A 13,241-nucleotide genomic window follows, 5' to 3' on the forward strand; every position below is an offset into this window, starting at 1 on the left:
TTCAACCCTTCAAACTATCTTCTATGAAGCAAAACCAATACTGCCAACATACAAAGACTAACCAGAGCAGCTCATCCTCTCAGCCCTTGAAGCCTCTAGAAAGTCCAATAAAATTCACAAGCACTCCCAGGTGCTGCTGAAATTACTGAACCTCCACTCACACTACACTGAGGCTACCTATTCATATCAAATCCTGTTAACTCTGATATTTTACTGATCTTTTTCTTTGGTGTTCTTTGCTTAAAACAAATTAAGTACTTTAAAAAATCAGAAATCAAATCTGTTGGGAATTTTCAGATCCATGTTTTATAATACTTGCCAGAGTCAAAACTTCACTTTTCACTTGTTCAGTACATAAAAAAGGATGAATTGCGTAACTGCTTTTCCAAAAGCTTCTATAGGAATACATGGCCCAGCCAATGAAGAGACTACTAGCTACAAAACCAAACCCACATTTTCTTATTTAACAGTTTCTAAATTACAGCTGGAGCAATATACCTTATCAATAGTCTCAACCTGCAGTATTTTAAAATGTTACTTATAAACCCACAAAATATCCACCTTCAATATTTTTATATAAATGGTTCTATAAATGATAGCTTGCAACCAAGCAAGTATTTCAAACAGAAGTCATCAAGTAGCTAACTACGCAATTTTTCAGCCAAGGTATCTGAAGAGAAGCAAACTAAAGTTCCATGTTTTCAACCTATGATTCACATCCAAAGCCAGTACTTATAAGCCACAACGAAGAACCAACAGGAATCAAAAGATCTTCTGCCACATTCAAGAATCCCCAACTGGCTGCCACTGCTAATAGAGCAAACGAACGCATACTGTCAGTACTTCTCTTTGAAAGTGCTATGTTCTGCAACTTGACAACTTAGGAAATTAAGTCATCTCCATCTTCAAATAATCATTTCTTGATGCTGACAAATTTGCCAAATCTCTGCCCCATCTCTATTCAGTCATCTGTCCCAGGAGAAGGAGAGAACTTTTTTGAAAGCAGACAGTTGACAGGTAAAAGAAAAACAGACTGACTACCTGAAGCATTTCAGGTTTTATACCTGGATAAATTAAAGAGACTCGACCTAGTTCTCCTTATCAAGGCATCAGATAAAAATATATGCAGATTCAGTTAGCTCTGTCAAAAACATCTACTGAAGTTAATAAATTTACAGGCTATGACAAGAAGATTAGAGGCACTCAACATGCAAATCAGCATTCTTCCAAGACCATCCAGTCAGTACGTACTACAGGTGACATTTAGTCATACTTTTACTCAATACATGTAAGGTGACTAGAAGAGAGATACCGTAGAGTATAATGTACCATAGTGATGACACACAGCATGTATCAAGATCTAGCTACTCCAACTTCAGAAGTCCAGAGCCATAAATTTCCCATACATACTTAAGACTAGTAAGCCCTGCTAGATGTTGCAGGAATCCAAATTATAAACATACACAAAGTTTAAGATTCACACATCAATCAATGGAAAGCATCAGAAAGCTAGAAGAAATAGCCGTGATGTTTGGCTGGATTTCCAACTAAACACACAAGCTTTTGTTATCAGGCTGAAAGTATGTTACTGACCCAATTAGACCTAGCTGAATAAAACAGTATGTTCACTTCAGTGTTATCCTGTAACATACCACAGCTGTACCCTAAAAATTCCTAGGTATAAAACACTAGCACCCATTTTAAGTAAGGTTCATTGGAGTTGAGGAGCTCCTTGCTTACTTCAGAGACTTCTGCCAGTGATTTCACAGTCTAGCAATGAAATGATCAGTCACAAAATATTTCTGCACAGAAATGAAGCAATTTCTGTTATGGAAAATGTTTTGCTCTAGTGACACTTTGAATAGTAATTTTGCCACAGAACCTTTAAAGCATTTACTAAAGAACCTATTGATATCTATGTTAAAAAATTTCAGTTCAAGGAGCACTTGAGTGATGGAACACTGTTTTAAAGCCTGAATACTCTATGCATCCGTATTTAGCAGAATGTACATTTAGGTAGACTGCAGCTAATCAAAACTGAAGAAGAAAATTAGCAGACCTTTGCTGCTGTAATGAAGTGCTTCAAGCAAGTTTATGAACTCAGCTGTATATTTAGAAACCAAGTAGCAAGTATGCATACAAGCAAGGGAAAAATGCAGCCCGGAAAAAAGAGCATGAAGGCAGAACAATCAGAAATAGCCTTAATAGTTTCACTTTGATATGCACAGCACACAATACAGTGCGTAAGGCTCAGTTCACCAGTTGAAGCAGTTTTCTTAGCAGAAAAGCAAAAAAGCAAAGCTTACCAGTTCACCAAGGAGATCACTCACCAATTACTATTACAGACAAAACAGAGTCAACTTGAGGAAATTAGTTTATTACCAACCAGATCGGAGTAGTGAGAAATAAATCTGAACTTTAAAAAAAAACCTTCCCCCCACCCCTCCCTTCTTCCTGGACTTAACTTTACTCCTAATTTTCTCTATCTCCCCTCCCTCAGTGGTGCAGAGGAACAGGTAATGGGGGTTGTGGTCAGTTCACCACACAGTGTTTCTGCCACTCCTTCCTCCTCAGGGAAGCACTCCTCACACTCTTCCCCTGCTCCAGCATGGGGGGTCCCACCCACAGGAGACAGTCCTCCACAAACTTCTCCAATGTGAGTCCTTCCCAGGGTTGCAGCCCTTCATGAACTGCTCCAGTGTGGGTCCCCTCCACAGGCTGCAGTCCTTTAGGAAGAGACTGCTCCAGTGCTGGTCCCCCACAGGTCCTGCCAGGAGCCTGCTCCAGCGTGGGCTTCCCACAGGGTCCTCCTTTGAGCATCCACATGCTCTGGCGTGGGGTCCTCCAGGGGCTGCAGGTAGATCTCTGCTCCACTGTGGACCTCCAAGTGCTGCAGGGCCCAGCCTGCCTCACCATGGGCTGCAGGGGAATCTCTGCTCCTCCTCCCCCTCCTTCACTGACCTTGGCATCTGCAGAGTTGCTTCTCTCACATATTCTCACTCCTCTCTTTGCAATTGCTCTCCCCCAGGTTGTTTTTTCCCCCCTTCTTAAATATGTTATCCCAGAGTGCTACCACTGTCACTGATGGGCTCGGCCTCGGCCAGCAGCGGGTCCATCTCGGAGCCAGCTGGCATTGGCTCCACCAGACACAGGGCAAGAAGCTTCCAGCAGCTTCTCACAGAGGTCACTCCCGTAGTCCCCCCCACTACCGAAATCTTACCATGCAAACCCAATACAACATGCTGTGTCTAAGTATCTTAGGCAGACTTTTTATTCCAATTATCCAGCTACAAACAAACATTCACTGCCTTCCAGACTGCACCGCCATTCATAAAAAGACTGTGTTGTTGGTTTGGGTTATTTAGGGGGGGAAGGAGGGGGAAAGAGGGAAGCAGGAGGATATTGTTAATAACTAGCAGTTTCTCATATTTATAAAAAAGTCTACCAGCAAGCTGTATTTTACAGTCACTTTCTCTTCTCTTATTTAGAAGTTTACTATTTTACTGCTGTGTAAAAGCCACACAGTAACAAAAGCCTTCTGTTGTATGCTCAAAACTAAAGCAATTCTACTACTTGTTACAGTATTCTTAAAAGTAGTTGTAATAATACTCTTATATAAAATGCCCTTTAAGCAAAATTATGGATACACATTTAAAAAAATATTAATCTCAAAATTTCTTTAAGAATTATTTTGAGAGATATCTTCAAGGAGGACACGTAGTATATTAGTCCTGAATTATTTGGTGGCCAGTATTTCAAGCTGAAGAAAAAAAGAAAACAGTATGTTTTCTTCTAAAATTAAGTTTAGTTCACCTGTATTGTGACCGTATTTATCAATGTGCATTCTAGTTTACAGATACAAGTGTAATAACCATAGCAAAACTGTTTCTAAGCACAGGCACAGAGATCCCATTTCCCTGGAGACAGCCTCTTGAACCAGAGCTGTGAGAGCTCTGATCACAAACCTATCCACATATCGAAAGCCTACATTCCCATTTCCTCCTTCTTTGCCTCCTTCTGTTTGGGCAAAAGGCAAATAATACTACACCTATGGTTATTTTGTACTACATAAATGCTGGGAGTGGGGTGTTAAACTATGGCTATATCAACAACTCTTATGAACAACTCTACAATAACAAACTTGTAGATGCATGTGATGAAAGATTTTTTTTTAAAAAAAAGGGAACTTTGAGAACTACAACTGTTGTTATTAAAACAAACTCAAGCATTCAGATCGTGGATCATCTGTGCAGCAGATGCAGAAACAGCTCAAGTCTGACAAGGTTACTAGCAGGAACCTACCACTATGAGAACACAAGTATCTGAACTGGCTTTGGAGGTAAACAGTATAGCTGCATTTCTACAACTCTGAATCCTTGAGTATTAAGTACTGTACGATCTAAACTGACTGCAGTGAGAGTCTTTCTGTCTCCACAGAGAGTTCCAAGAAACACATGTGCAAGTGCAGAGACTCCAGTTATGCTAGATTCAGCTGAGATCCAGATGAATACTATCTCAAACCTTACGTGGCTAGCTCCACAGAGTCCCCTCAACACATTCCCCAGGACTAAAATCCAGGTGTCTTATTACACAGCTGTAATGTCACACAAAGGTGCCAACTCAGTTCTGGGTCAGTACTGCATTCAACTGAATAAGCCACCTCATCAAAAAAACTAACACAGAAATGCCAATTGGAAAACCCCCACCTTTACAATGTTAGAGTAATTTGGACCAACTCCAAACTAATTCTTCCAGATGCAATGACTTGGCTTATAATACACATATTCCAGTGAAACACATCAACAGCATATTAATTCACTTGCAACATTATAAACGATCTGACTTCCATGTACAAGCTGAGCTGTGCTTGATGTAGTAGAACTTCCTCGAATTCATAACACAAGTTCAGTACTGAGATCTCCTGATCTCTCTGAATCAAGTTGGAGTCACAAGGACCCACATCTACATGTAGCTAATAAGCCTGACCAAGCCAACTGTGCAAATGCTGGATGCCTCTCTGCTGCCTGGTATCTCTATCACATGGATTATTCCAGCTCCTCCATGATAAGCATGAATAGTAGTAGCTTGTAGTAAACCATAAATATATCATCTATTTATACCCCACTGTATACTAGAATTAAATCATTCTTAAAATAACATCATCAAGAAAGATGTTTGGCACATAATAGGATGATGGGAAAAGAAAGTCTTTTTGACCAATTCCTAAACTTAGCTTCCCTAATCTCTCTTTGAATACCAGTACTATCAGCCCCTGGACAACATACAGGCACCAGCCAATTTCCCAAGCCAGGACCTAAACCCCCTTACATACCACTCCATATGTACACATCCCCACGCAATCCCTAATATTACCTTTTCCTACATCAACGTGTATCTGCTCTGCTTTTTGATTCAGAAGTTCAGGTACATTGGAAGACATCAAAAGGGCCCACTATGCAAGGTAATAACAGCCTGTGCTGACACAGGCAAAGCTGGAAGCAGTTGCCACATGATTACCAGACACCTCAGTATGTCCATTATCCAAACAGTTCAGGTTTACAAAAATTGCTGTTTCTCTCACACACAGAAAAACATGACCCTTCTAGAGCCAAGACTCAGTATGACTTGTCAGGCACGCAACTGTGCTTTTTAACTAGTAGTTGACCATTCAAAACCCAAGACACTGGCTACCACCTCACTATCAATAATGCAGAAGTCAACCAGCCAGGAAGCTTGTTTCACTTAAAAAAAAAAAAAAAAAAAAAAAAAAAAATCAGGCAGTGCTTTCACTGACAAGCACTACACACCATCTTAGAGGCAACACACAACAGACATGGAACACAGCAGACATCAGTGTATAACAGCTGAAAGTATATGGGAAGCCAACTGCTCTAACCTGCTGTTAAGTTCTCTGGTGACCCACCTACTTGAGTTACATGTTCTTGAGTTAGTCTGTTTCTTTAAATTGTTAAAGCAAGACTAACTTTAGTGTAAGCAATTAATCCTAGTCTCTTATCAGAATGGGTTTATTTGCCCAGCAACTGCAGCTTAAAAAAAAAAAAAAACACCACACCCCAAAAATACACAACGCAGACAGCATCAGCAGGGGAAAAAAAAATGTCGAGTGCAAGACTCAGGTCTTTTTAAAGATTAAAAATAAGTAAGTAGAAGCATGTCCATTGTAATATGGTTAATTTAATTCTGGTTTTCTTTCTAGACAAAAAGGCCAACAGAAAAATGGAGCTTTAGTCTCCTACAGGGATAAGGAGGTTTGCTTTTGCAAGTTAAGTGTGTTAAAACTTCTGCATCTGATAAACCAGTTACAACAAAGTTCCAGTTTTCATACTGAAGCCAGAGCTTCAGTTTTGTTTCTGAATGTTAAAGGCTCCTCCAAGACACCTTGGAGACAGCCACCATGCTTCTAAACTCACTAACATACAAGTAGTTTTTAAAATTTCAACTGTTACCAATCTGTTCTACCTCTCATGCAATTAGTTTCACTTGAGAACCACTTAAACCTATGCTACATTGCAAGTAGGAAAGTTCAGGTTCTTTTCAAATCAAGATCACTAATGAACTTACTGAACTGTGCCATAAACAGACCCCGTCAGGTAGAAACAAGAACAGAATACATCAAGCAGAGAATCCATAAAAGTCCATCACTATTCCTTCTTAACTTCAAATAGCAAAGAAAAGCAGTATAAAGCCTACCAAAGATATTCTGTTTGATAAACTCAAGAACTTATCAGAATGCAGTAAGATATTGTTTGTTTTAGAACTCAGTACAGTTCTCCTTCATTTCTTGTGTCAGGAGAAGCCAGGAAAAAATATATCCTAAATCCTGATGAGAATTCCCCATCACGCACCAGAAAAATCCTCCTTCTAGTCACCATCTCTCTTTTCTCCCCTCTGTATTTTTAACTTTGCTGTCAACCTGTATATATCAAACTCAGCAACGTGAAGAAATGCTACTCTTAAAACTTTACATCGCTGATGGTCTTCCCAGGAAAAGAAAGAAACAGCCTTTCTTTAGAAAGGGCGGCGGTTTTGATTTTCTGTTGACAAATATTCAGAGAGCACATAGAAATCAATCCGTTCTTGCTCCCAACAACAGGTCTTCTCTGGAAGTAGTAACAAAGTCTAGGTTACTAGGGCATTATGAAAACATCAGTGGCAAGTTGGGAAAAAGTAGAGGAACAAGATTCCTCAATTCTGTGCCAAAAATTCACAGAACGTTAAACCATCCTACCATTTCTATAGAACTTTATATTAGAAAATTAATTAGGTATAGCAAACTCTCTGCCAGTCACTGACAGCAACTTAAAACTTGGGCTCAGGCTCTTCATCTGTCTTTATATCTGAAAGTTAGAAATAGTTTACATACTGCCCTAAGATGCTGAACCACCTTCTCTCCCAATTTTTATATGCAAAATCTTTTCAGAGGTAAAGGAACAGCTTAGTCTTTCTAAATACTCTCACTTTATCTTTTGCTGGAAGACAAACTAAAAAGTGCCAAGCAGTGAGAAACATGATTCTCTTTTTCTAAAAACGCCTGATACCACGCAGCTTGATCTAAAGTCTGACCAAAAAAACCCTCATGTAATCAAGGGTAAAAAACAAACAAAAAAAAAGGCATTGGGGTTTTTTGTTGTTCAGAAGGATTATCTGATTCCTCAACATTGACCATAAAAAATTAAAAAGACAGGGAAAGAAAATGTTTCTTCAGCTAGAAGGATCACATTCCAAATAAGCATTAGATTCCAAAATTAAGAACACTACTTATTGGTTAAGTGTTCCAAGACTGAAGCTTTCAACTGGCAATCTAAAGTTGCTGTAAAAGAAAATTGGACACAGATTTTATTTCTTCCCTGTACCTAACTATGTAAGTGTTAAACTGACAGAATTACACAAAACCCACACCATAGGTATGAGAAAAATAACCCACTGAAACAGTTGAAGAAAAAAAAAAATTAAAAAGAACCACTACAAAAAATGCAAACACACACCACAGAAATTGTCAAAATACTCAGAGATAGTTACATATTTCCACTTTAAAAATAAAAAGGAAAACATCTTTTTCAATAGCATCTAGATGGAATTATGACAGAAAGCTAAGCTATTTTCTACTATTACTGGGATACTTTAACAAATATTATCCACACAAGCATTATAACTAGCGTTACTTAATAAACAAAGCACATACCACTCTGGCTGCTCTTTCCTGAGATTCACACTTCCTGCAAAACCAAGGTCCAGTGGGTACTTGAACAATTCCATAGCAAGCTGTTTTGAACAAGACAAAAATATTTCAGCAAACAGTAAACAGCACTACAGTACTACTAATATGAATGTTATTAAAAAAAGCTTACTATCGTATCATTTTACTAAGTCAAACTGAGATCTATACACTGCACTTGAAATCGTATCATGATGGTAATACAAATGAAGTATAAGCTTCCACTTAAAAATTTATGCAAAATTTGTTAAATAAATTTGTTAAATAAAAATAAAATTCTGATTAACTTGAGAAGTAATATAGCCATTCAATAGCAGCAATGTTTCATATGTGATCTGTTTTGCTACTTATTTACCAGTAAAACAGATAAAACACTTCACAATAACAAACATCCATCATTTATAGTAGTCTTTAAGAGAAAACTAAAAGCAACTAGCAAATTGGAGTTTGTCATAACACATTCATACACTTGGTTACTAACAAGTTCTCTTACTCTTTATAGTCAAATAACTGGTTGTAAGTAGGAAATTCCTAATAAACTGAAAATAGAAAGTTTCCTTTTTATTTTTTTTCCCCTGAAAATTCATAAGGAGCTATAAATACAAACTAAACTGAGCATCAGGGCTAGGATTAGTTGCAAGTATAGCCAGGCTACAACATAAATTCTTAGAAAAGAGATTTTGAGACATGCAGACTTCTCTGCAAGACTGTCATCTCTATTTTTATAGCAGATTAAAAAAAAAAAAAAGTTTGATAAGAAATTCCACAGAAAGAGTTTAGTAATTTAGCAAAACTGTTCATGTTTGAAATGCACAGACCAGGAAACTTTTGGAACTGCTGAGGGAATGAAAATACAAGAACACAAGTGTTGTGAGCATATTCTACTATGTGTATTAATTTAACAACTAATAATGAGCAATCAAAAATCCAAACATTTTCCTCAGAAAGATAATCCTGAATCTGACATGTTTTAATATTTTAATATCTCAATTTTCAACAATTATATATTACTTAAATAATAAAATCTAATTAAGTGTGTAACTAAAAATATATATGATGAATTTAAGAAGAAATCTGAGATTAAAATAGTATCTTCCAGTATATATATATAAAAAAAACAGTATTGGTTTTGTGCTAGCCTGAAAACAACCAAAACAAACAACAAACAGTAATGCAACAGTAGTATAAAAAACATCTGGCTAATACACCGTTCCTTCTACAAAGGAAAGTCAATGAAATCATTTCCTGTTATATACATACGTGTAGTCATATTTTCAAATGCATTATCCACATACCAAGCTACCTCGATAAGCCCTTTCTACTGAACAATAAAGTTCCTGAACATGAGAAAAAACATCTTGTTTTTGTTGCATTTATATTAACCACAGATGAGGGGGACTTCAAACTCCTCTTCAGAAATTAAGAGAGAAACTTTACATGTGCAATCACACATTTAGATTAGCAAGAGATATTGCAGAGTAAGAAACTAATTAGAGAATGCAACTCAGAGACAGCGATGGCAATTAAATCCAAAGGCAACACGAGTTGGGCAAAGACCAAAATTGAAGTGAAGTACTTCTCTATCTGCAAATGTAGCAGAGTACACCTAGAGCCTAAGAGAGTCCACCACAGGTTTGTGCTCCAGCAAACTGTGATACTGTTTATTGAGTTCCAGGACTTCCTTTGGTTTATACTTCCACTGCTATGCAAAGCTTCTTGAAACACATGAAGACTGTCCTCCACAACTTGCCAATGACTTAACACTTGAAAAGAAGTTTTGTCTGAACTAAAAATAAGTATAATAAAAAATGTAGTTAATAAAGTCTCATAGGTAATACTGCTGTCTGAACTTCAAATAAGGACTACCAGCTTTAACCATGAGGACTACCACTTTTACTACGGAAAGACTACAAAAAGAGTGGACATACTTCCTCTACCACCTTCAATGACCACATGACGCATCAAATCCAAAATGTAAAACATCAATGATACAGTAAATCAAAACACAGAGTTTTTCTTTTCTTAAAACCTCCACAACAGCACCTGGATTTAGAAAAAACAGTACTTTTGCACACTTTCTGCCAGACTGAAATCCAAATTTGGACCTGACCATAAAAGAAAAAAAGTTCAATATTCTTGTACCCAATTTACTGAAGTGTGTCTCTGTACCAGGAATTCCTAAACCAGACTTTTTTTGTCAGTCCCACTATTTCAGCTCCAACTACTGCTATCGTCAAATTCTTTCACTGAAAATATTAGCAAGACTCTAGATGCAAAGGAAGATGCCCAAGATAATACAAAAATAATAGCTGGTCAGGAATGACTTTTGAAAGTATTAATGGTTTAGTGTTCTTTTTCACAATCCTAAGATGATTCCACAAAAGCAGTTAACATTACTCAGTTCTTAAGGCAACAGAAAACCGATTCAAAATCAGAATAATTTCACAGATCCTGTCAGCTCACCTCAGCCTTCAATTCAACAGTAAAAAGATCTGCAAAATAATTCAGTTATTCTTAAATTACTACTTCTCATTACTTCTTGTCAGTTTACAAAAGAGCATGTATCTGAAACGAAGGTACTAGATCATCTTCAACACAACTGAAGACCGAGCATGAGACACATTAGTAGTATTTTCACATGCACTAGGATTCAAACTAATGAACTGCACTGAGGATTTTTTGTCTGCTCCAATTTTTTCACCATCTAGGAGGAGTCTGAGCCAGCCACGGAGTTTGTATGACCGCTTAATAGTTGATACTGAGAAACTATCATCTTATTCCTTGTTTCTGCTACCATAAAGCAAAAGTGATCATAACTTCCCTTCTTAACTACGTAAGCAGCAGAATCCAGTCTCTTCCTCTGCTCTCACAAGAAGGGTCAACCCACTGACAGAAACAAAACAATCACACATACAGGGAACATGCCAGCTCCCGAGCTGAGCTGGAAACCAACCAACCAGCCTCCACTAATCCAAACAAATCCAGTATCAGCCATTCCGACTAACACCCTCCCCCTGCAGAACCACAACAGGAAGTCTCTTCATCTACCAGGAAACATCAGCTAAATGACATTCAAGGAAAGGCAGGCAGAGGAAGAAATCACATGAGAGTCAAGTCTTTCCTACACACTGCTCTCTTGCAATCCTCAACCTGTCTCATCTACTGACTGCCCCTCAAATAAATTTTTCTAACTTGGGAAAGGCAGGGACAACAAGAACCGAGTAGAAGAAAAAATAAAAACAGCAACAATTGCCAGAACAGAGATTAGTAACAAGTTCCACAAAGAAGGAAAGGAGTTTTAGGTAGTCTTAGGACTGCTGTAGCCGAGGTTGTTAACAGAGTGCAAAGGCAGACTGGGATGCACAGACATAGAAAAAATACAAAGGGGAAGAGGAAAGGAAAAAAAAAAAAAAACCTGGCAGGGGGGTTTTTCCTTTCTCGTAGCCATAATATAGGAAGCTATAATATAGAAAGTCTCTCTTGTGGTAAAAGACAGACTTGAAGGATAGAAGATGACAGGGCAGGTCAGACCAGAAAGCACGTGGCCCTAGAAACAGGTAAATAGGCTTCATAGGTGACAAGAAGGAGTTTGGGCAGGGGGAGGGAGAGAAGAAGGGGAGAAAAACGGCCAAGGGGAGTCGCGGGGGGGGGAAGCAGGCCCAAGGGGAAAGGACAGGCAGCATCACGAAGGAAACAGCAAGGCTTGAGGCCGGAACGGGTGAGCTGGCACTCGCCTGCCTACTCACCTTGATGCACTGCGACATTGCAGCCGTGCCCGTCGCAGTAGACAAGCGGGTTCTCGGCCCAGCCCCTCTCGTCGGAGCACACGCAGCAGCCGCCGATCATCTCCTTCATGCTATTGGAGAACTCGCCCTCCAGTGACACAGGCAGCAGCAACGGCTCGCTAGAGACCATCTAAGGGTTAAAAACACCGTCGTCAACACCACACGCGCACGCACACACACGCTTTACCCCCTGCCTGCCCCCTCCCCCGGCGGTGTCTCCCCTCAGTCACTCAGCCGCCGCCGCCGCCACCGCCGCCACGGCAATGATTTAGGGCCCATGACCGCTGGCTGAGAGCCTCTTCTCGCCCCCGCCCGACCAACCGGCCAGGCTGTATCAGTCACGCGAGCAGGCAGGGGCAGCCCGGCGGCGGTACACTGAGGAGGACACCACACAGCAGGCAGACAGGCAAGAGAGCGGGGCCGCCGCGCAGGCGCACTGCGCGCCCCCGCCGGGAAGGCCTCGGCCTGGGCCTCCTCGCGATGGTTCACGAGCCGCCCGTGGAACGTGAGCCGCGGCTGAGCGCGCGCCCCCCCCCCCCAACGGCTCCAACCGCCGCGCCAAGAGAGCGTGCGCGAGCGCGCGGCGCCCCGCCAGGACCGCCCGCCCGCCCCTCGCCTCGCCTCCCTCCGCGCGGCCCGGAAGCGCCGGCTCCCCCGGGCAACCTGATGGCCCGGCCCGGCCCGCGCGCCCGCCGCCCCCGGCCTGCCGGCCCCGCTCGGGCACCCACCTCGGTGTGCTGCCACTCTCCGTCCCCCGGACGAGCCATCTCGCCGCCCCCACCCCCCCCGCCGGCCGAACCCTGACGCGGTCCGTGCCGGGGCCGCCGGCCGGGCCGCTCGGCGCGCCGCGGGACAGCCCCTGCGAAACCGCCTCCCTTTCCCGGCCAGGCGAGCGCTAGACGGGCTTATTGCTGCCCCCCTCCCCGCGGTGTGTGGGGGGGGGCGGGGGAGGTGGCAGACATGCGCCCCGCTCCCACCCGCGATGTCACTCTGCTCATGCCCCCTTCAGGAAGGCTGGAGGACTCGTCCCATTCCCGCCCTCCTCCCTCCCCGCAGAAATCATTTTTACTATCTTGTTTATTTTCCCCCTGATGTGACTGCAGGACTAATGCATTCCCACTCCCAACTTTTATTATCCTGTTTATATCCCCTCGGTGTGCCTGCAGGACTAATGCGTGCTTGCTATTACGCCACTTCCCTGCCCTCACCGCAACTTTTAC

The 13,241-nt window shown here is 41.2% G+C and overlaps 1 protein-coding gene across 5 annotated transcripts in view; it reads right to left on the bottom strand.

The window, feature by feature from the left end:
* Positions 1-12,788, bottom strand: part of MLLT10 (MLLT10 histone lysine methyltransferase DOT1L cofactor) — a 130,964-nt gene extending 118,176 nt beyond the window's left edge. For 4 of the 5 annotated variants that reach the window (XR_012633204.1, XM_074900164.1, XM_074900162.1 and 1 more), the window contains exons 1-3: positions 12,750-12,788; positions 11,983-12,151; positions 8,204-8,283 (exon numbers count right to left, since the gene is read on the bottom strand). Coding sequence is in view for 3 of the 5 variants with exons in the window: in XM_074900164.1 (XP_074756265.1) it covers positions 8,204-8,283; positions 11,983-12,151; positions 12,750-12,788 (288 nt within the window). In the remaining 2 variants the exon portion in view is untranslated. Of the gene's footprint in view, positions 1-8,203; positions 8,286-11,982; positions 12,152-12,749 lie in introns of those variants that run through there. The other variant, XM_074900165.1, reaches the window with a different exon arrangement.
* Positions 12,789-13,241: the final 453 nt, after the last annotated feature.

Source organism: Athene noctua, chromosome 2 (assembly GCF_965140245.1).
Source record: "Athene noctua chromosome 2, bAthNoc1.hap1.1, whole genome shotgun sequence".
Lineage (NCBI taxonomy): Eukaryota > Metazoa > Chordata > Aves > Strigiformes > Strigidae > Athene > Athene noctua.